The sequence below is a fragment of the Atractosteus spatula genome, chromosome 4 (assembly GCF_055471065.1).
Source record: "Atractosteus spatula isolate fAtrSpa1 chromosome 4, fAtrSpa1.hap1, whole genome shotgun sequence".
Lineage (NCBI taxonomy): Eukaryota > Metazoa > Chordata > Actinopteri > Semionotiformes > Lepisosteidae > Atractosteus > Atractosteus spatula.
Window position 1 is genome coordinate 32,043,559 of NC_142709.1, and position 22,645 is coordinate 32,066,203.

The 22,645-nt window shown below is 41.1% G+C and overlaps 2 protein-coding genes and 1 long non-coding RNA gene across 3 annotated transcripts in view; all 3 read right to left on the reverse strand.

Annotated features, from left to right (window-relative positions):
* Positions 1-959: 959 nt before the first annotated feature.
* LOC148836088 (uncharacterized) lies at positions 960-2,536 on the reverse strand. The gene is made up of 2 exons (XR_016090937.1): positions 2,507-2,536; positions 960-1,183 (listed from the first exon to the last, which is right to left on the reverse strand). It is a non-coding gene; the product is annotated as an uncharacterized LOC148836088 (long non-coding RNA).
* A 1,079-nt stretch (positions 2,537-3,615) lies between these two features.
* LOC148836089 (uncharacterized protein CXorf38 homolog) lies at positions 3,616-12,920 on the reverse strand. Its single transcript, XM_088914123.1, has 6 exons — positions 12,471-12,920; positions 11,388-11,522; positions 10,467-10,589; positions 9,099-9,248; positions 4,212-4,382; positions 3,616-3,789 (listed from the first exon to the last, which is right to left on the reverse strand). The coding sequence occupies exons 1-6, from the start codon at positions 12,678-12,680 to the stop codon at positions 3,616-3,618; spliced, it is 963 nt and encodes a 320-aa protein (XP_088770249.1). The 5' UTR covers positions 12,681-12,920.
* A 1,162-nt stretch (positions 12,921-14,082) lies between these two features.
* The window catches only part of med14 (mediator complex subunit 14), a 42,839-nt gene continuing 34,276 nt past the window's right edge, over positions 14,083-22,645 (reverse strand). The window contains exons 27-31 of the mRNA XM_088913232.1: positions 22,098-22,277; positions 19,269-19,376; positions 17,653-17,778; positions 15,677-15,866; positions 14,083-14,855 (exon numbers count right to left, since the gene is read on the reverse strand). Coding sequence (XP_088769358.1) covers positions 14,782-14,855; positions 15,677-15,866; positions 17,653-17,778; positions 19,269-19,376; positions 22,098-22,277 — 678 coding nt within the window. The 3' untranslated portion in view covers positions 14,083-14,781. The remainder of the gene's footprint in view (positions 14,856-15,676; positions 15,867-17,652; positions 17,779-19,268; positions 19,377-22,097; positions 22,278-22,645) is intronic.

Here is a 22,645-nt window from a genome sequence, read left to right on the forward strand (position 1 = left end):
GTCTTAATTACGTCTAATTATTACATCAATGTCACGTCAGCCTGCCAAACCAAGATCCCAACAGATGTTCGGAAAGAAATTATGCTTGTTCAATGCCGTACACTCTAGAACACCCATAGCCACACTTTGATTCAAATATTCTGAAAAGCACATTTACAGTTCTGTTGTTTCCTACATAAAATTGATTTCTTGCAAATTTAGCAAAAATGACCCATCTTGGAATGCTGGCCGTCATCTGTCATCAGGCTGTCTCCTCTGAAAAAAGAGACGTTCAAAATTTTACATGCTTGCAAAAACCAGCCTGCAAGTATAGCAGTGTAATGCTTCAGATATTTTAATTATCTGTATTACACATCTGTCATATTACAGACTTGGCCTACAGTTCATAAGTACATTATTCTGGGGCATGCTAGCATCATAGAAATAGGAGGCTTATCCTGGAGAATGTTTCTGAACCAATCAATACTAACTTTTCTAAAAGAATAAGATGACAACAGATGATATCAAAATAACAAAGGAAGCTCAAGAGAAATCAAGAAATATAGGAAAATATGATGTCTGCCTAGGATGACGCAGTTTTCATGTTAGTACAAAGTGATCTGGCTGGTCCTCTTCATGCAAAAGTGTTCTTCAAAGGTCTGCCAGTCTCTACCCAAGTTGGCAGAAGAGATGTTTTACTGACAAAACAAACAGACCAAAACAAAGCCTGATATGAAATCAAATGGACATCCAAGACAACCGTTAAAAACAATATTCTTTAACGCCAGCAGCCATATCACTCTGCAACTCACAACTGGCAACCCACTGAAGCTAAGCAGGTGTGAGCCTGGTCAGTACCTGGATGGGAGACCTCCTGATAAAGTGCTTGGAGTGGAGTGTCCAGAAAAGCGCTATATAAGTGTAAGCAATTATTATAATTATAATACATCCTGTATTGGGAAGTGCAAGGATTGAAATGGTTTATTAAAAACATGGTTTATTCAGAGGAGCAAACATTGCAGAAAACATGAAACAGGTGCTTAAAAATATTAAAACACCTATTTAAAGCTGACACAGTATAAATGTTTGCGACATCTGATACAGTTTTCCATGACAAAGGTATCGATCAGGCACAGTTGAAAAATACTGCAGTCTTCAGTCATGGATTGCTGGATGTAATCCAGAAGATTGTTCCACAGGTCACCTAACAGTAAAAATGCCCAAGAAACTATTAAATTATGTCACGTACAATTCAGAGATAGGTGCATAAAGAAGAGAACATGCTGTGCAAATGAGGAATTATACAATGCCTTGAGTCTCCAAGTTATTGGACAGCTCATACAGTCTCATTTAAAATGAGCACTTTTTATGCAAATTTGGACAAACTGCTATTTCACACCATGATTTACAGTAGGTACCACTATTTTGAGCTCTCACACAAACACACACTTGTAAGCCGAGCAAGGAGATTATGTTCCAGCAGGGATTTTCTCAATCTTATGTACAGTATACCAGAGGCAATGTGTGATCAGTTTAGCAATTGCCTACAGTTTGGCGTGATAGCTAGCTTATTGGTTATTATTGTAGCCTTGAGCAAAAGCAGTACAGAAACTATTTTTTGGAATTTCTGTGCAATTGTCACATTATTAGCTCCTGGACGTTTTTACTAACATTGCCTTTGGCAAGGTGGTGGTGCTGAATTTGTCTGCTTCAGGAATACAGACTGATTCTGATATCAACTGTTATATCTGTTAACCCTTTCAACGTCAAGCAGTACTATTCTCTTGGAGGCATATCTAATGCATTAGTACAATTGGAGCAGTAGCTGAGCAGCAATGATTACAGAAACTGGGGGAAGAGTAGAGTAGTGCCTTTAAATAAAAAGATAAGACAATAGCCAACTTTGAAACATCTGACACCTCCATGAATTATTACTTAGCATTCACCTGTCTCTGTCCCACAATGCCTTGCACTAGTACCTGTAATACATGGGCGCAGCTCTCAAAGCAATTGATAAAACAGCCTCAAATCAAATAAGTATCTGTCATGAAGGCGTTCTTTCCAGACCCTATGCAGACGACACAATCCGGGGAAGAGTGAGGAAGACACGGGGAAAAAAGCATGTAGGAGGCTGAAAGGAAAACAGGGGGCGTGTCCATGGTACACTGGTGTTTGGGGGAGGTGTGGCCGAGGCAAACTGTCCAAAACTGAGTCCAATGGGGAATCCGAGAAAAGGCAAAAGTCCAGAGCCGGGCAGTCCATCCAAGACAAACAGAATTAAAACTGGAATCGGGTCGGAACCGGCAGGAACAGGAACTTAAAACCTTGACAGGACCAGGCGCTCCAGGTCCCGGACTCGCCTGGTACAGGAACCAAAGCAGAGCCCAGAACAGAGTGAGCGTCTGGCTTTTATAGGACAGGGGGCAGGAACCAGAGGCAGGTGCAGGGAATGAGTACTAAACAAGGAAGAGCTGGAGCGTCCTTAAGAAGAGGGGTTTACGATCATGACAGTATCTGTACAGCTTACCATATCTTCTTCAGTCATTCTTTATCTAGCTGAGCAATACCTAGAAGACAAGATTGCATAAAAATCATACATTTTTATTTCAAATTATCCAACTTTATAGCCCCCTATACTGAGTGGCTCTCAATGCTTAAAGTAAAGAAAATCAGCAGTTTAGTCAGTGAACTTGGAAGTTGTAAATGAGTGTTGTTTATTTCTTTCACTTTTATTATTTCTGTAGATTACAAACCCTGGCTTATTCTAAAGAACATCTGGTCGCAATATCTTGCTAGGCATTCTTTCTTTTTGAGTAACAGACACCTAGAGCGTACTTTGAGTGTACGAGTGTGTTCGAGTACACGAGTATACGAACTCCAGAAAGCACCAAGGGACAAGCCTGTCTCCAAGGATGACCAACAGACAGCTGAGCCTGAAATACTCTACCCCTCTGGCTGACAACTAAATGCCAAAAAAGCATCAAGTGATATAATACTGATTCACCTGACGCATATTCTGACAACCAGTCATGTCAGGGGTGGCACGGTTAGTATTGCTGTCCTGCAGCACTGAGGCCATGGGTTCAATTCTGGACCTGGAGTACTATGTGTATGGAGTTTGTATGTTCTCCCCATGTTTGCATGGTTTCCTCCAGGTTCTCTGGTTTCCTCCCACAGTCCAAAGACATGCTGGCAAGTTAATTGGCTTCTGGGAAAATTGGCCCTGGTGGTTTACGTAAGTCTTTTTATTGCAGCGGGGCCACAGACAGCAGCCTCTGCAATCAGAGGAGACTGGACACATTTTCGACATGCTAAAGTGTTCCTAAACCATGAACCATCAGGGATCAGGATTGGTTATACCTACACATTACACCTGAGCAAGCATTTCTGGCACAGTGCTTCACGGTAAAGAAGAAACTATTTGGCTTTGACTTAGATTCAGTGCAGAATAAATAGGTTTGTTAGCAGCTCAAGAATTGTGTGACCAAATGTTGCTTCTTTTCAAACACTATAGGATGCTTAATAGAATATCCGTAATTTTCCAAAACCCTTAAGAAGTGACTCCAGGTAATACAGTTCTCCACGCAACATAAAACTCTTCTGTCAGACACAGTTAATAAATACTATTAATAATTACTAAAGCTCTTCACCTGCTTCCTTGTCTCGGTTGTCCTCACTGTCTTTGTCTCCGGGCTTCTGCAACTCCAGTTCTAGAGACTGCAGGTCCTGGACCTCCGCCTGAAACCTCTCCTCCAGATCCTGGTGGCTCTGCAGAAAATCCCTGAGCCTCTGCAAACCCTCCAGGCTCTGCTGAGGGGCAACAAAAAATCTTCAATGAGTGGTTGCCTGCGCATATTACTCTACATTACCCCTTATATAAAAGTTATTGATTGCAGTGTGATTCTTGAATAGAAACTGCCATCCAGATACACTGAAGGATATGAGATCCATTAAGTACCATGATTGAGTGAAAATATAATAGTGCCTTGTTGAAAACTGGGTTTTGTAGAAAGCAAATCTTGTGTGACCAAAAGTATTATTTAAAAGCAAGTTTCACGAACATATCTCATTTATACAATGTACAACTATACTATAAACATGCATGCAGCGCTCGAGTCTCGGTAAGGAAATAACTGCAGGACCCCAGCGGAAGGACAATGCACTGTGTTTGTGCAGTGTGCTTCTCAGGACAGGCTGGGTTTATGTGTGTCTTGTGTGTGTAGTGGCAGTACCTGTTCAGAAAGGGGGTTCACTTCCCCGGAATAGAGGAGCACCTCCTTCACACTCTCCCTCAGGAGCTCTGTCTCTGCCAGGCTGACGTGGCCGAGCTCTGGAAAAGCGCTCTCCGGCCCATCGGTGCTGTCCGCTCCAGGTATTTGAACTGACCAATCCACAGCCAATATCTGCACACAGACAGCAGCACAGGGTCTCAGAGCACAGGCACACACCTGCATACTTTATAGTGTCAGGGTATCTTTCTGATATGCACGTTTTTATCAAATGCAAGAGGTATACAGATGCAGCCATTCAAAACGAGCGGGGTATGCTGCGGTACAACGCGGTGGGCGTGTCTCAATATACCGCAATATACCGTATGCAAATTAGATTATGTTAATAGTATCTGGAATCACCTTGTAAAACCGGCAGGTGGAGCTAATAAAGCTTAACCTCTCCTGTACAGCATTTGAGCTGTCACCAGAAAACACCCGCTTTTGAATCCCAATCACTGCTGAGGGACAATCTTTATTCAATTAAGAATTTAAGTTGTATACTCTTTAGACTTTTAAATTTAAACTGTGCATTACAGCATGTTAATCATTATACATTAAAAAGTTGGTATATTTTATGAAAGCAATATTGCTCAGTTGGACAAAAGTACACAACCTACCACCTTTATCATAAATATTTTAATTATGCAGAAATATTTTATGCATCAAAGTCTTTACCGAAGATATTACTAATAGTATTAATAATGAATGATCTTGGACAAGCTGTAAACTCAAAGTATTACCCTGGTCCACATTCTTTGTAACCATCTTTGTAAATGAAAAGACTTTATTTTTTCATTGACAAAAAGTAACACCACAGCATTGCGTTGATCTGATCACGCATTCGTTTCCAATCATACAAAGTATGCCTTTCACATGCTCATAAAAGATATTAATTTAGGAACATAAACATATTACTGTATGTAAACTGTACTGTATATGGCTGGTATAATACTGTATAATACTGACACACCAGTATTCTATTTCTCCCTAAACATTTTAAGCATCAAAGTCTTACATGTGGTTATTTCAGAAACGTTTTTACGTGCTCCGTCTGACCATATTACTGTACGTTTATATACTTTGTGAAAATTGATTGTTTTAACCTTTTCTGCAAATACGCTCGTTATCGGAGTAAACAAAAGCATACTTTTAGAATTTGATTAATAGGGAATATAATATGGAATCGCGTATCTAAAGAAATAAATAACGATATAATTATATTCAGGTACTGTAGCACAAACAGTAATATAAAACTTTCCATTGATACATGTGTATTGCTGTTTCAGTGCATGTCACATGACTGGATCAGTGGTGTGACAGCTTAAGTGATTTATGAGCGTGAGGTCGGGTGTTCAAATCCAGCAAACGCTAGGAGTTTTCTTTTAACAAATAAACATTTCTTTGAAAAACTAAAATAGCAAATATTATGGACACTACAGTATATTGACATTTTTTAAATTTCTAAATATCACAACATGTTCGTACTGTATGTACACAGCGGTACCGCAGGGTGTAGGGCCAAACCCGCAAGCCCTACATTAATGTTGCACATTCGCTTGGCGCTGCGGCTGAAGAGCGCCTGCCTGGGGTATGCGGCAAGGGGCAGGACAGGAGTGGTAGTTATCAGGGCAAAGATTAGGAAAGCCGCTGACCAGTGCAGCTGTCCCTCTTTGAAACGGGCGTACAGTCTGGGGAGATCGCCTGGGTTTTGCACCCGTGCCTGCTCTGCTCTCTCTCCGGGAGTGGTGGCTGTGCCAAATTTCACTCCACAAAGTCTGAGTCTCTGTGTCTACATTGTTTGTAAACAAACCGGTTTCACAAGTGTTTCCTCAGCTTCTTCATTTTCAAATGCCCACGGGCAGACTGACGCATGTTTTCTTAGAAAAACAGATTAACAACACGAACCTGTGTCAGTCTTCTGTGTAAAAAAAATCGGCTTGAACACCGTGGGTGCTGTTTTTAATAAGCTGCTGAGTAAAGAATGGGAATTTTCCTGCTGTCAGCAGTATTGTGTATATAGTTTTATGTACAGGCTGTGAAAAGTTTCACAAGTAGAGATCTTTAAAATTAGGCTGGGTAAACGATTTTTTTAATTCTTAAAAAATAAATAAAAAATGAGATATAATGATGTGTTCCTGCTTAGACATTGCACGACTTTAAAAGCTATAAAAACAGGCTTCGGCGGTTAATAACCACAACACCATCCAAATCATGTCAGCTACTGTATATAAAATAAAGCAATATATTTACAATAATTTAAAGTATATATTTAAAGTAATAATTTAACAATATATGTAAATGTTTTATGATATGTCTTTTTTGTAAATGTCTGTAATATGTCTGTAGATTGTATCTTATTTTTAGTTTTTGTTTTGTTTCATGTTAATTTTATAAGGGAGAGTGTCACAGAGAGGCCCCCTTACCCCCATCTCGATTAAATTCGCAAACGTGTGTTTCATAAAATACTTTTATTTTTCACAATCTGACAATGCAAGACAGAATTCACATTCACTGCACCCAACAGCCTTACAGATCAGCAAATCAAGGAAGAAAACAATTATCATGCCCAGCTTTTCAATGGAATTGCTTTAACTTGCTAATGCATTACTATAACAGTCCGGGTGTGGCGAGTTTCTAATGTCTCCTGACTGTCTTGGGCGAAAGGAACCTGTCTTTCATTGGAAAGCGGGAGGGGGTGCTGTTCCAGCAGGAGCGTATTGTACTTCCTCTTGGGATCAAACATGGAAAGATTAGATTGTAATCGTTTTAATTTTTAAAATAAATTTTAGAAAAGTGTAATCTATACTAAAAAGCTGTATTTATTTAATACCACTTGATAGTTATATTAATAGAGATAAGAATTCAAGTTGATACTGTTAAGACTTTTAATTATTTTAACTGCATTACAGCATCGTACACATTAAACATGAAAACGTGGGTATATTTTATAAAAACAAGATTGCTCAGTTGGACAGTATAAAGCAAGTATGATTTTAATGTTTGTAATCGCTATTCTTGCAAGTACAAACAAACTGTAATGCTACAGAACCCTAAAGAGACAATACACACTTTTAGTTTAGCAATATTTGCGCGATAAGCACATTGTTTAATGGGGATGACATTACCCATGTCTATTATCACTGTACAAGACTACTTCAGCCTGTGTAGTCTGCAAAAGAACAAGTAATAGGTTTATTCCATGCTGAAAAGAGAAGAGAGAAAACGCAACGTTTCGGCTGTGAAGCCTTCTTCAGGTGTGAGGGTCTTCAGCTCAAAATGAAACGCTAAAGGATCTGAACGGGTTAAACTTTGATTTGGGCTTACTTGACGTCACTGCCTTTCATCCGAAATCCTGCTTGAATCCTGCTAAACTAAAAGAAGAGAAGAGGCTCTGGTGAAATTTCTCTGTGAACTGAAGAGTTAAAGTGTAAAGTGTCTCCTCCTTTTAAACTTTGTTAATGCGACACGGAAGATATTACTGTATTAATGATGTAGCACTTCAGGCTCACGTGGGTTTGCGCCCTACTGACAGCAGGAAAATTCCCATTCTTTACTCAGCAGCTTATTAAAAACAGCACCCACGGTGTTCAAGCCGATTTTTTTTACACAGAAGACTGACACAGGTTCGTGTTGTTAATCTGTTTTTCTAAGAAAACATGCGTCAGTCTGCCCGTGGGCATTTGAAAATGAAGAAGCTGAGGAAACACTTGTGAAACTGGTTTGTTTACAAACAATGTAGACACAGAGACTCAGACTTTGTGGAGTGAAATTCGGCACAGCCAGCACTCCCGAGAGAGAGAGAGCAGAGCAGGCACGGGTGCAAAACCCAGGTGATCTCCCCAGACTGTACGCCCGTTTCAAAGAGGGGCAGCTGCACTGGTCAGCGGCTTTCCTAATCTTTGCCCTGATAACTACCACTCCTGTCCTGCCCCTTGCCGCATACCCCAGGCAGGCGCTCTTCGGCCGCAGCGCCAAGAGAATGCGCAACATTAATGTAGGGCTTGCGGGTTTGGCCCTACACCCTGCGTTACCGCTGTGTACATACAGTACGAACATGTTGTGATATTTAGACACATACAAAATGTCAATATACTGTAGTGTCCATAATATTTGCTATTTTAATTTTTCAAAGAAATGTTTATTTGTTAAAGGAAAACTCTAATTCTTTAGATACGCGATTCCATATTATATTCCCTATTAATCAAATTCTAAAAGTATGCTTTTGTTTACTCCGATAATGAGCGTATTCACAGAAAAGGTTAAAACGATCAATTTTCACAAAGTATATAAACGTACAGTAATATGGTCAGAAGGAGCATGTAAAAACATTTCCGAAATAACCACATGTAAGACTTTGGTGCTTAAAATATTTAGGGAGAAATGGAATACTGGTGTGCATTTTTTCTTTAAACTACCAATACCAGCAATATACAGTTTACATAATATGTTTATGTTCCTAAATTAATATTGTTTATGACCTTCAGATGCGTTATGCTCCTCTTCTTTTTATGCTCAGCTACTAAAAATTCCCTTTAGTTGTAAAATTCCATATAAATATTCAATACTAAGCGGATTAAAATGTGCACAGTAAAGAGATTAAATTATTAAATCTTTTCACTACCGACCAATGCACCACGAGTGCCCCTGTCGGTCATTTTGGCCAGCCAATCACGTACTGTACTGTGGTACGGCGCGGTGGTTCGTACGTAGTTGTGCGCGGTACGGGTTTGTACCGCAAACTTTGAATGGCTACATCTGTAAATGTTTTAATTAAGGGTGCTACAGCATTTTCAGCAAGGCTCTATCATGGCCTTGAGTTTCACATTTACGGCTTCGTTGACCCCTGACCTCCTTTATCTCTCGGCCAGCAGCGACCATCTCCGGAATGTGTCTCAGCTCCAGGAGCAGACCTTCCAGGTTCTTTTCGTAACGAGCCATCCACTGGGCAGACACCCTCATCTCGCATGAGTGCATCAGCTCGTTCCGGCTCTTTATCACCTTATTCGGCAGACAAACGAGACAAATTGCTACTCAGCACAAAGTCATTGCCAACGTTGCCCACCTGAAAAGCATTACCAACATATAATGAACCAGAACAGAAACGTATCACTCCTTTAAAAGATATTAACATCACTTTAATTAATGATCATTTACGACTCGTCATGACTCACCCTAGGGACTTAGACTGTTAGATACATTTTAAGTTGAAAATAAGATGGAGATCAGATCATGTCTATACAGATTGGAGTATTTACACTCTCTGTTGAATGTATACCATGCATCAGACTTACTGTGCTGTTTATGCATGTGCGCTCTGAAGAATGAAGAGATAAGAGAGACACCCAGGAAGTGAGATAATAATATCATTTTCTTGTTTTTGTATGTCTTTGCAAACTATGCAGTCTTGTGGCTTGACGTAGGCTTTGTGCTCAAATGTATATAAAGATGCTGCCTGTCCTTGCTCAGTAAGGGGCATGTATTTGGTAAGCTGGCTGTACGCCCAGAATATGAAAAGAACTAACTGTTGTCTAGTCTGCAACTTAGATATAATTAATTAGCAGGTGTTGCTGTTTTATCATTTGTTTAGAATATGTCATAGTAACTCTTTGTGTTTTAAGGTATAAAGGACCATCTTCAGCTACTTATTTTTTAAGTCTGGTGGTTGCAAGCCAGACTTCCATATGCATATGAATAAAGGGACTTCTGCTTCACAGACACCTGAACTTTGTCATTTGTTTGACACTACAGCTCTTAGACACAGTATACAGATTTTGTTTTTGGTGTCATCATTTATTAATTGATCGTTCATGATTGACCATTACGTACTTATCTAATTTTTACTTTTTCGTTTTCACAAAATCAAAGTTGATTGGGCATACAGTAGTAGATGCCGTTATTTAAGATATAGAATGTCAAGCCTGGGGAAAATCATGAAAAGCTATAGAAACCAAAGACAGAAAGGAACTTATTTAGGTGGGTGGCTGCGTCAGCATGCGTAGGCTGCAAAGAAACAAGTAGTAGGTTTATTCCATGCTGAAAAAAAGAAGAAAGAAAACACAACGTTTTGGCCGTGGAGCCTTCTTCAGGTGTGAGAAAGACAAGGCAGTAAGCAAAGGTAATGCAGCGACATTACTACATGTGAATGTTGTAATGAAGGTTGTCTTGTGAACACAAGACACAAGAAGGTTGTCTTGTGAATCCCACACCTCTACTCACCTCTCTGACCTGCTGCTGGTCGAGGAAGCTGAAGTGATCGCAGCAGCCGAGGAGATTGAGCAGCGCGGCAGCGTCACACTGCCCGGGCCCGGTGCTGGCCGCCTGGCCGCGGGGCATGTAGGCCTGCGGGGGGAGAGCGCATCTCTTACCTCTCTGTGCTCCTCCACAGGGACAAAGGCGCCCTAAAAGCCCTACAGGTTTCAGAATTAACTAGCAAGAAGCAACAACTCTCTCTTAACATAGCCCCCCTCTACTGTTATTACAACTCGCTGTCGCAGGAAGGCTGGGAGTATCGCTAAGGATAACAATCACCGTGGTTCCTCACTTTTCTCCCCCCTTCCCTCTGGTAAGCATTATAGGAGCATGAAGGCACGAACCCCCACATTCTGAGATGCCTTGTTCCTGCAAGCTGGCAGATTATTGAATTCTACCTGTACCATTGACTCAAACCGACGTTTTCAAACCGTCTTTTTATGGGCGCATTTCATCGCACTTGAACTCTGCACACTGATATCAGTCCATTGGCACAGACCAGGGGCAGTCAACAGGTATATAACGCCATTTGGACCAATCAAGCAATTAAAACATCAATCGGGTAATTAACTTACCAGAAGGTTCAAGGCCCTTTAATGCCAAAACTGAACCACGCCAGGTATTTGTATAACAAAAGAGAGCACTTGGCAGCCCTGGCTGCAAGATTAATGAGCTGGCTTTTGTGGGACACATTCTAGAGTACGAAAAAGTTAAAATAAGTGAGATTAAGTAATACGAAAACTGAGAATAAAAGTGAGAATAAGTAAAAATAAACATTTCATTGCACCATACGTATTTCATTTCACTTGTGCACCTGACAAATAAACTGAACTGACCTGAGATTATCAAATAGGGATTAATTTTGAGGAAGAATTAGCTAGACTGTACCTTTGCGAGCTCCCAGTGCTGAGAAGGCCAGAGCCAGGGCTTGCAGTTGCCCCAGTTAATGACCGCTGCCCTGTAGGAGTGATGCCTGAGGATCTCCCTCTTCCACTCCTCACACAGCGCGCAGACGGAGTGGAGCTAGAGGCGGGAGGAACACGGTGAATGGAGAAAGCAGTAGACCCAAACTAAAGAATCAACAGGCTCGAAAAACAAAAATCAGTTCCAAATCAAATGGGAGAATATTGAATGAAGATAAGCGGAGTGGTTTAAGGTGATATGGTGGCACAGTGCTTAGCACTGTGTAGCTCTCGCCCTGTGATATAAACGCACGATAGTGATAAACATCAGTAAAACCAGAACGCAAATGCATACAGTAAGAGACGCTGAGAGATTAGATCTTTCATGGTAGCTCAACAGACACTAACAGGCCATGTCCTAGTGCTACAGAAAGTCCTGAGCAATGATGTTTCATGTCGTATCTGTCTGCGTCACCGAAGCTCCTAATGTCGCCAGGAGACCGAATGTGACGCCTTCACCAAAGCCTTTATAAGGCGCACCCTCCCCCACAGCGAGACACAGCAGAACTTCGGAGTGGAAGGTGCGGCATCGTTCAGAATCGCTTTGGAGGTGGGTACTAAACATCATATTACAATCATCCCAGCGATCCTGTGGTAAAGGACAGGGCTGTTTAAGAAGCGCTGAGCTCTGTAAACGGTGCACTGAGGCTTTCCAGGGCTCGCACGGCGCCTTGGTTGTTAGCGATGCTGCATCGCAGCTCTTGTGTCACGGGTATAGTGTGCCCTGTGTACGGAGCTTGCATGTTCTCTCCTCGAGTACGCTAATTTCTCAAATCAGTGTAAACTCTGTAAAATGACGTTAACAGGTGATTTAAAATAACCTCCAGACTGCTTTTGATATTTGAATAAACAGTTTTTGAACACGTATTGTAGCTCTCTACAGTACTACATGAGCCTGCTAATTAACTACACGCATATTAAAGTGCGAATTGATGCATATCTCACTTTAAGTCTGAAAGCGCGCTGTTGTTTGTCGCTCGACAGACGCATTTCTGCATGAATAGCTCACCTGGTTGCCCGTAGGTCGGCACCCGTGTCTGCACGTGTATCCCCGCCGCAGTACGGGGTTCTTATCGATCAGCCTCCCGTGGAAAGTCTTCGTCTCATTATTGACGAACCCGTGCAACCCGTCTCTCAGCTTAAGAAGGCAGTAGCCTGCCTTCAGCCAGTTTTTGTAACCGATGTCATTGAGACGGGCGCTTAATTCTTCGTGTACCATCGCAAAAGGGAGTGTTCCTTCAAGACCTGAGCAGGTTGATCGTTAATAAAACTCCAGCTATCTTACGGTTTTTCAGCAACGGTTCCACGGAAACTCCCTGACAGGACAGCACATGCCCGTCTCCGCTCACACCGGGAAAAGTCCTACTAGCTAGCACTGTTTTAACAACTTCAGATCCGAAACAAGCGTGCATTGAGCCCTACTCCAGCCTGGTGTTTTACGATAGGAAGAGACTTTTCTTTTTAATAAACCTTGGGGTAGCCAATCAGATTCCGGAGTCCTGGCAGGAAAACAACGTGGCTTCTAAAACACTTAAAACAACTTTCATTTAATTTTCACGTATAAAACTTGTTCGGTTTGCACTTAAACTGTTTAAGATAAACTTGTATGTATGTTACAGAATATTTCTACTTATTTCTCTGAATGTTTAAAAGGTTCCTGGGTGTTAGTATCTACCTTCTTATGATCTTTGTTGTGTCTTAATTTTGTCAGATGAAATGGATGATGGGATTTGTAGTTCTAGCGGACTCCACTGCAGAACGAGACAGTGGGTAGAATTTGTTCCTTATGGATCGAACTTGTATTTTTAATTCTGGAAAATAAACGCTCAGAAATCACAATTTTGGATAGGAGCAGCAGCTTCGGCAGGATTAACACATCTATTTTATAGTGTCGACTTAGAAAGGAAATGAAAAGCAAACCGTCTTTAGTTTTTGGGAACGGTTTTTCAAACGAAACGTAACCAGAACGGATTTATGATTCTGCTCGTTTATTGGACAAAAATATACCATGACAATTCACAATGCAGATTGGAGTGGCGGTTTTTTAATTGATCGTCTTATTTCCTGACGGTGACCTGCGTTGTAATGCAAAATGTCATTGGAGTGAAAATTTCAAAGATAAAGTCACAAGAAGAATAAGTTAAAAAGTATAGACATTTTCAAGTTTACCCGGACTGCTCTTAATGGTAAAATTACATTTAAATGAAGCACATTTTGGGGGTGGAAATGAGTTACGGATTAAGTGGGTTGCTACAAGCTGTAATACATACACTAAGAGCAATGTTCCTACACTTCAGTAAAACAGATCTCACACAGTTTGTGGCAAATCGCATATGCATAGTTAAATAAAGGGAATGGTATCGAAGACTAAAACTTTATTTGAGCGTGTAGAAAACACTTCTTGGGCTATCATTAGAAAGAAAAATATATTTTTGAGCAACAAAGGTGAAAGATCCCTGCACACTCTGTAGAAATATCCTCAATAGGCGGCTCAACTTCGACATGTAACTTCATTGGCCCTTTCACAAGGGCAGTCGTGAGATCAGGGACCCTGCACTTCCCAAAGCACAAGATGGCACTGAAAATGATGGGTCTGGTCAAGGATCACACACGAGACTGGATTTCTTTGTCTGTTTATTAAATACCCCTCCCTCCCCAGGGGCTATAACAGGCCTCGGATTCCTTCAAGACAGAAATCCACTCGTAATAAAATACAGCTTAATTATAAAGTTTGTCACAGATTTACAGTATTCAAAGGGACAGGTTTGAATGTAAATGTTTAATTTAAGCCATGACATTTAAAAGAAAGACATTTAAATACAGTACTAATAAAGAATGCAATATTAAATACCCCAGACATCAGTGTTGCAGTTATTTAAAAAAAAAGGAATTTGAATAAAGTTTCATACAAAGAGGATATCAGGCTGGATGTTTCCTTGAAACTGCATTAAAAACAAAATACGGCTGCAGGTAAACAAATCAAAACCAATTATTACATTTCTTTTCCTATTTAAGAAGTGCATCTCTGAAAAAATAAAATCTTACTTTTCCTTTAGCTCTTTGAATTAATTCAGACATGGACTGCCTCAAGAGAGGAGGCCACTGATTTGCTGTAGTATTTTTTTAAAGTGTTCTATGGCTGCTTTTCATTAATACATTTCTTTTTTTTTTAAGTTGCCATATGCCAGACGCAGCACAGCTCAAAATCTGAAGTCTGAGGAACGTGTGGAATTATTTTAGACATCAGTTTGTCCACTATGCTTGACGCCCTTGGATCACTATGGATTCAGAGTCCAGTTTCTTGAACACCACGAGATGTGCTACGGTCGTCCACCGGGGGGCAGTGTGAGGTTTGCCATCAGTTCATGAACAGACGCAAATATCGTGCATTCACCTGTAGGAGATAGCAAACAGACCAGTGATACAATGCCAGTGGGTTATAGTTGCAACAATGTTTATACGTTATCAGTCTTTCTCCTGTAAGACGGATAGCTGCACTGATATTCTAGATAGGAACAATGAAACTGAAAAAGATTGGATGTGCATTTCAATCTAGCTGTCTACCTAATACAATACAAAAGTGCATATAGAACAGGAGGCACGTCTTTACCCAAAGGGATATGGGAGTTTGGAACAAGGTACACGCATGCTGTCCAAGGTACTTTCGTCTTCCTTCAAGAAACACCTGAATAAGATCCTTGGATCCATAGGATACTAATTACCAACCAAGTTAGACGGACTAAATGGCTTCCTCTCATTTGCAACTGTACTTTATTTAATAAAGACAATAAATCTGCAAGTAATGGTTGCTCTGGAAAATCTTTTCACCTACGCATCTGCTTCAGTGCTATGAGGAGCATGCTTCTACATTAGCATCCCTATCAGAATGTCTAGACTTTATGTTTTAATACTCAAGAATAAAAATCAAATATTGCTTTGTGCAGTCTGATCTGTTTTGTGACACTATCTCTGGATTACAGCAAGTTCTGTTCTGACTGTGATAGCTATTATCTCAAACAGGTTTGGAGCAATGTGAAAGAAAATAAAATGTCGTTATGTCTAATAAATGTGTTTGCGGGCGATTTCTATTGACCCCTCCCCATCTTGTAAAACAGCCAGTGACTGAGGTGGAGAACAACTGGTGAAATAACTAATCAGTTACTCCAACCGCAGGCTGAGGGGAGGAGGGATGTGGCGATGGGACAGCACACTCACTCTGCCGCGGGGGGTGCATCTCGTTGAACCTCTTGAGGATGCTGCTGACCATGAGGGCGGCGGCCCCCGAGGAGCTGGGCTGTCTGGGAATGTCCGCCTGTTGCGTCAGCCCGGTGGCCATGTCGTAGACGATGGGCACGATGATGCTGATGGGCTCCTGGGGGACGGGCAGCCTCTGGGTCAGCTGGAGCTGGGGGAGACGAGAGGAAGCCAGGGAGAGACATGAGTGGAGGAGACTAATGATCTTCACCTCATGTTGCAGCTTCTCTTTCCTAGAATGTCTACCAGAATAACACACAGCACCATGGTGCCATGATCATGACAGCATCAGGTGACCACACAAGCACTGTGGATGTGGGCAAAAGAAACATTATCCAGGACTCTTTTTTTTTACAGTTTTAATGATCATTAGAACTGGAAACCTCCCCATCTGAAACAGACAGTAGATGAGTAGGACATCACAAATCACAGCCCAAGATCTTATATCTTCTTTAAAAGAATTTTGAAATTCAAAACTGCAAAGAAAATTCTTGCTTCCAGTACTGTTACCAAGTTTAGAACAACAGTTATAGTCTCGTGTGCTTTCATGTGGTCCATCAGCTCCACAGACACTTGGGAACACCTTGCACCTGAACAGAAAGGCTTGGATTCCAATATAGTTCAACACTTGTTGTGTGTATATAACTTGGCAAAAGAAACATTATCCAGGACTCTTTTTTTCCCCACAGGTCTAATAATCATTACCTGTACAATAAACAATAATGCTATAAGGTAAAAAAATACACAAAAGATATTTTATAGGTTGTAGTACGTTAGGTATAGAAAGAAAGAACTGCACAATAACTCTCCTGCATTGACAAAAACATCTTGTCATTTTCTTTCCTGACTTGCCATGATGGTGAAAGGAAAATCTTTTCCCCAACAGGAAGGATGCAAGCTCTTCAGAGTAACATGCGCAAGTAGTGGGCAAAAAACGGAAACACCAATGTAAAGTCATTAAATAGGACATTGGGACACAGTCAACCAGTGTCTGGAATTATGCAGATTGGATGCCATGCTCATGAAACCATCAGGTGACCACACAAGCTCTGTGGATGTGGGCATTGATGATCTTCACCCCATGTTGCAGCTTCTCTTTCCTAGAATGTCTACCAGAATGACACTCGGCACCACTGACCTTGCCTTGTAAGAGAATAAATGCAACCAAACTGTGCCAGGAAAATGCACCCCACTGCGTTCAAGAATCACCTGAACACTTTTACTAGTGGAACCAAACACTTGGGCTTGGAGTTCTTTAGACTGGCACCATTTAGAGAAATGATGGTGAAGGATGAGTCATCTGATCATATATTTCCACTGCTGCACAACAAACATGCACAACCAGATGCGATGAACCATTTGTTCCTGACTATGGTATCATCCCCCTGTTGAGGAGTTCTCAATGGGTTGTTCTGGAAGAAAATGACAGCTCGCATCCCCGACTGAAATTTGAAGTCAAAGTGATCTGAATTCGCTCGTCTGTGTTGCACAGCACTTCAAATTACTGCCCAGATATCACGATCCTGGAGTGGGAGCTTCCACCCAGTTGCCCTTTGCTGCTGATGTGTTTCCCTTGATATCACTTTGGACACTGTTGTATGTGAAACATCTGCAGGTTGAGCTGTCTTGGTCACTGGAGCTTGGTCACACAGTCATGCATGTCCAGTATTTTAAGCACGCTGGGATGTTGTTTGCTTATTTACCACAAGAGCCACAGCTGTGTAGAAGCCCTTGCTTTGGTGTGCCTCATTGACTCGGGTGTTTCCCATTTTTATTGTACGCTCCCTGCAACAGTGTTAAAATGGAATAACCTCTAACCCGTTGCCTTGTTCAGAAACCTCTCCACCCATAGCTGGGTACGGAGGTGGTGGGGAGGTTTTTACACTGTAGCCCTGTCACTGGATCCGCGGAATAGCTGTCAAGGCTGATTTACTTACGAAGAACAACATTTTAGACTTGAGCACCACGGCGATGGTCCCGGGAGGCGCGATGGGTGGGGCGCTGGGTGGGATGGTGAGGCAGAACTGTACATTCCACTTCAGTTGGGTGGCCTGGTCTGGGAACTGGGTCAGAACAGAACGCAGGACGGATTTAGTGCCAGGCTGAATATCCCTGGATGTCCTATTTCTACAGGACGTTTCTAGGAAGTTCTAGGAGTTAAGAGACTACGTTCGATGTTGACAATCTAAATAACTTGACACTATCACCAATTCTAACTCTTCATAACCTAACTGCACTTTTAGGACACAAAAGGCTACAAAGTATTAAAATCGCAACTTTGTTACATTATCAGTAATATAGTTGACCTTTTCTTCCCCCCAAGAAAGTCTAAAGATTAAGTGAAAATTAGCTTTAAAATATTAGCCCTCATTTTAAATGTGACATTTCTGTGGTAAAACAACTGTACAATTTAGTTACTAAACAATCTGAAAAGAATCTGCACATGCACTTAGCATCAAACGAAACTGCATAACTGCAACAAATTCAGTGATCAGGATAATCACCCTTGCCGTAGCAGATATCTTACAGAATGGAAAACCAAGTTAATTTTGTTGAGTAACATTTGTCATTGATTGGCCGGGAGTATACTGTGAAAGTCACAGGCTCTATGCAAGTGTAAGGATTATTTATTCGGAACATCTGGAAGCAATACAAGCTGTACGCCTGCATTGCAAGCTTTGCGCCAGGATGCAGATGCTGTCCTGTAGGATTCAGTCCTATTCTGCCCATAGAGCCCGGTCTCTGAATCCAAAATGCCACACATTGTCCTAGATCATCAAACAATGTGCATCCCCACAGGGTTCAGGTGTGGAAACTGTCACATTCCCATCTTCACACAACTTTGTCCTGCTGCAGTGTTATCATATTAAGACGAGACTGCAGGAAGATCAAACATGTGAGGTACCAGGACTTCCTGATACATGGCAGTCAGGTGGTCATCACTCACTACAAGTGGAATTCTGTACTCAACAGACACCCCTCTCAGACTGTCACACTTGGATTATAATGAACTGATCTGGAAGGGGTGTGATGACTCATGGTCTCCCCATAACTTCCTTCAATTGTTCGGTCATCATGGACAGACTGCTTAATTGGAACATCTTGCCACATCAGAAATTCCTAGCTGTGGAACATCCCAAAACAGTCAGCACTGTTGCTTTTTAAGTCTCCAACATATTGACACAAAGGCATTAATCTCTTGATAAGGGAAGCATATTTCCTGTTTTTTTCTTAATTTGTTGAAAATCAAGCCTAGTGAAATCAGATTGTCACCTATGCCAGATCAACGCTAAGGCAATTAGTTGCCTCACAGTCAGTAAAAAACATATGTTCAACAGCCAAAATCAATATGCATATAACATATATGCGTAGAATGATATACGTTTTCTGTTTGATGATGAACAATATATATTTAAATTTTTCAAAAACTGGCTTCCTTTGTTTTGGAAAAAGCAGATGAACATACAGTACTTTGCCAGTTTTCCATCATATGTATCCTATGAAACAAACACGTGAGAAATGAAGGTTTTTACCCGACAGCAAAAGCACTTACCAGCTCCAGTTTCATGATGCGTACACAGTCCCTGAGGATGTGTGTGGGAGCCCCCAGGAGCTTGGTAAAGGCATTTAGTGTGTTGTATTTAAAGGGTGGTCCAGCGACCTGTGAGAGAAGGAGAGAGACGAATAGCGGAGCATAAGACACAAAGTTCTGGCCCATGACAGAAATTCCAGCCCAAACTGCCTATGATTTGGTAGAAGTTCTGCTAACAAGTTTTAATGAATTACTGTTCTAAGGTTAAGATATATTTGTCCAATTCTCCAAGTGGTTCACTTCATCTTCCACTCACTTTGAATCACAAAGCTGCTCTGTGGTGCTGAAAGCAGCATTTTCTTGAACCAAGTCACACCAGCACACACTCAATACTACATAGTACGCTAGGTCTTTTACATCTTATTCATCCCGTACTTGCTTTGGTCATAAATGGGATTAATTAATTTGCTTCAAATCCAGAGTTCTCCCACAAGCGCTAATGTCTAACTGAATGAGTCTTACAGCAGAAAGCAGTGAAGTTAACCAGGTTCTGCATCGTTCTGCATCGTTTTTTTGTTGTCAAGTTGTCATAGCACCTAAGTGACTCAAGGGTCTCATCCTGCTACTTCTTCAGAAAACCTTGGGTGTCAGCTTCAACAAAATGGCAGAAAGTTTAAAGATAGTGGTCAAAACCAATGAGCCACACATTAAAAGAACCTGCAGAAAATATTTGTTGCTAAAAAAATATACTTTTAAGGCCATTAGCAAAAATAAATGTCATATAATGCCATAGCAAAAGTTTGTAATACATTTATAATTCTTTTAATGACAAGATCTTTCTCGGATAAACCCAGTAAGGTGTGCCCAGCCCTAAAAACTCGGTGTCGCTTTCCTTCGGGATCTAAGTCTTTCTTCTTTTTACCACTAACACTTTTCTCTTAGCAAGGACTGTGATGATGAGCATTACACATTTGTGCTGAAATGCAGATTTTTATAAGCAGGATCTTAGCTTCTAACACATTTACCATCAGTGCTAAATAGAAGATGATTTAAAGTGCACTGTACACTGTAAGCACGGTTTAATGAAGAATACCATGCATATATCATTACCATCATTAGTGCTACCTTTCCCCAGCATTAGCCCTTTGTTTGCTTAGCAGACACCAATGAATCCATGGCCTTATTTTTGTTGTTAAAGTGTCTTGCATTTGAAGACGCATCTAATCACAGTTGATGAATGCAGTGTGTAGTAGTGTGCACCTTATCACACACAAATCTTTAGTGAATGAGGCATTGAGTGTCTAACGTCTGCTCTGCTGACACTGACAAGTATGCAGTGAGTTAATTTCCTTGTGAGCGCTGAAAATAAACATTTTTTTTTCCTTTGTATGTCATCTGTAGGCTTCTGAAGAGCTCTTAGCAAATGAATGCACCACCTGTCCCAGTCCTGCATACTGGAGGTGATTAAATTGTAGCTGGTCTCGGTATCCCTGACTACAGTTTTCCCATCTACACCTTGTAAGAGGACCAGAGGAAGGGTCATCCAGGACAGGTATTTTAGGAACGATCTGCTCACTATACTTGACTTAGACCTGACCAAGATGGCCGCTAAGAGAAACCAGCTGACCCGCAGATGGAAAGGGCTCAGTCTGAAAGACAATGAGACACAGGTGTGTCTCACCAGGAAACAAAATATATATGCCCTGGAAACAGTGAACTGGCGTGGAAGCCAGTAGGTGAATGTGTTTTGGAGGAGATAGTGGAGTTCGGTTGGTGTGGATACAGAGTTAAGGATAACGGATTTACGGAATAAATAAAGGATTACGGTTTACGGTTTGTGTTTCGGATTCGGCGCGGATTTGTGGGACTTTTGGAACTCGGACTGATTAAGGATAGAGAGAACGGATTGCGGACTGGCTTGGAAGATGGACGAACGGGAGAAAGGGAGAAAACTTCACAAAAATAAAAGAAGAGTGTGTGGTATGAGTACTTTTGTACCTATTACATAAACCTTTTCCCCCCGGAGGCACCACAACCTGTTGGAGCTTCTGGTATTAGATATATACCTTCAGGAAGGATTTGAATGGGAACTAACTGTTCTTTAAAAATAGTTTTTCTGCTGCATCTAGAAATATAAAACCTTAAAAAGCACTTTAAATGTGTCTTTCCTATATTCATAAAACTTTACCTATGAACATCACCTTCTAATAAACTACCTCTAGTTACATTTATTTATCAGCCCTAATTAATCCATTTTCACCTTTTTTTTAAATAACCATCTAAACATTTTTACCTTTTCTGCACCTGATATGATATTAATGGCAAGGACTTCAAACAGGCCATACAAACAACTCACAAAACCTAAAATCTGATATGATATACACAGTTAGAGTAAGATTTTATCCTAACAGAGGAGAGCAGAAGCATAGTCAAAAGACTGACAGTATTTTAGACTGCTACACATTTATGTTTTACATGATCTTCCTGCAAAAGCATAATGAACGCTGAAATGTCTATATATAAACAAGGACTCTCATCACTTTATTTACACTAAAGAACACTAAATCAAGGGGAATTTGGCCACTCAATGGAAGGCAGTACAGTATTTAGTATTAAAAATCTGACAAAACTAAATTACACTCTGCCCCATAGAACAAAGCATAAAGGAGGGAAAAAATGCTCTAGTTTTGGAGCTTGGCTGTCAAGAACGTTTATTGAGCCACACGCATAAACCCAGTAATATTTCACATTTACGGCCTACAGCTTTGCTCTCTGGAATTTTTCCCCAGGTCTCCGATGCTGCACAGGAACAGAAATCCCACCACTCACGAGCACAGCCTGCAGTCTTACCCTGGTCTCAAAGAACTTCTCCAAGACCTGCAGCTCCTCCTGGGACCAAGGCCCTGTGTTATCAGGGGTCACCTTGAGCTGTAGGGTCTGGTAGGTCTTGGGGTTCAGGGCCACTCTGCATTTCAGCACATCCGTCTTGAACATGATCACCCCTGGCTCATTGGAATTCACGATCTGGAGCTACAGGAGCCAGAGGGAGAACAGAGGGTGTAGGAACACAACAAAGCATAACGCCTGTTAGAATAATTTCAACAGGCAAAAGAGCAAAAACAGGAACTAATCTATAAGCTACTGATCCTGAATGTGAGTTAGGGCTCGCCCACCTTAGTGATATGCACTAATAGTCTATTACATTCTTCTTCAAAGACAAATCATTCATTTATAATGGGACAAGAAGGAAGAAGAGCAAAAACAATTAACAAGAAACCAGTCACACTTAACTAACAATTCTGTTTAGGGCCACTTTATGCAAACACACTCAGAATTTCCCAGATACACTGACCAAGTAGCAGTGGCCACCCAGTTAATCGTTGCCATGTTCGTCTTCA

What these genes read in the sequence shown, in the direction of transcription:
- LOC148836089 (XM_088914123.1), bottom strand. Translation starts at nt 12,680, where the DNA reads ATGGTACACGAAGAATTAAGCGCCCGTCTCAATGACATCGGTTACAAA. An exon ending in AGCACTGGGAGCTCGCAAAG is followed by an intron (nt 10,590 to 11,387) that starts GTACAGTCTAGC and finishes CTCCCCCCGCAG; the next exon opens with GCCTACATGCCCCGCGGCCA. An exon ending in ACCAGCAGCAGGTCAGAGAG is followed by an intron (nt 9,249 to 10,466) that starts GTGAGTAGAGGT and finishes CTGCCGAATAAG; the next exon opens with GTGATAAAGAGCCGGAACGA.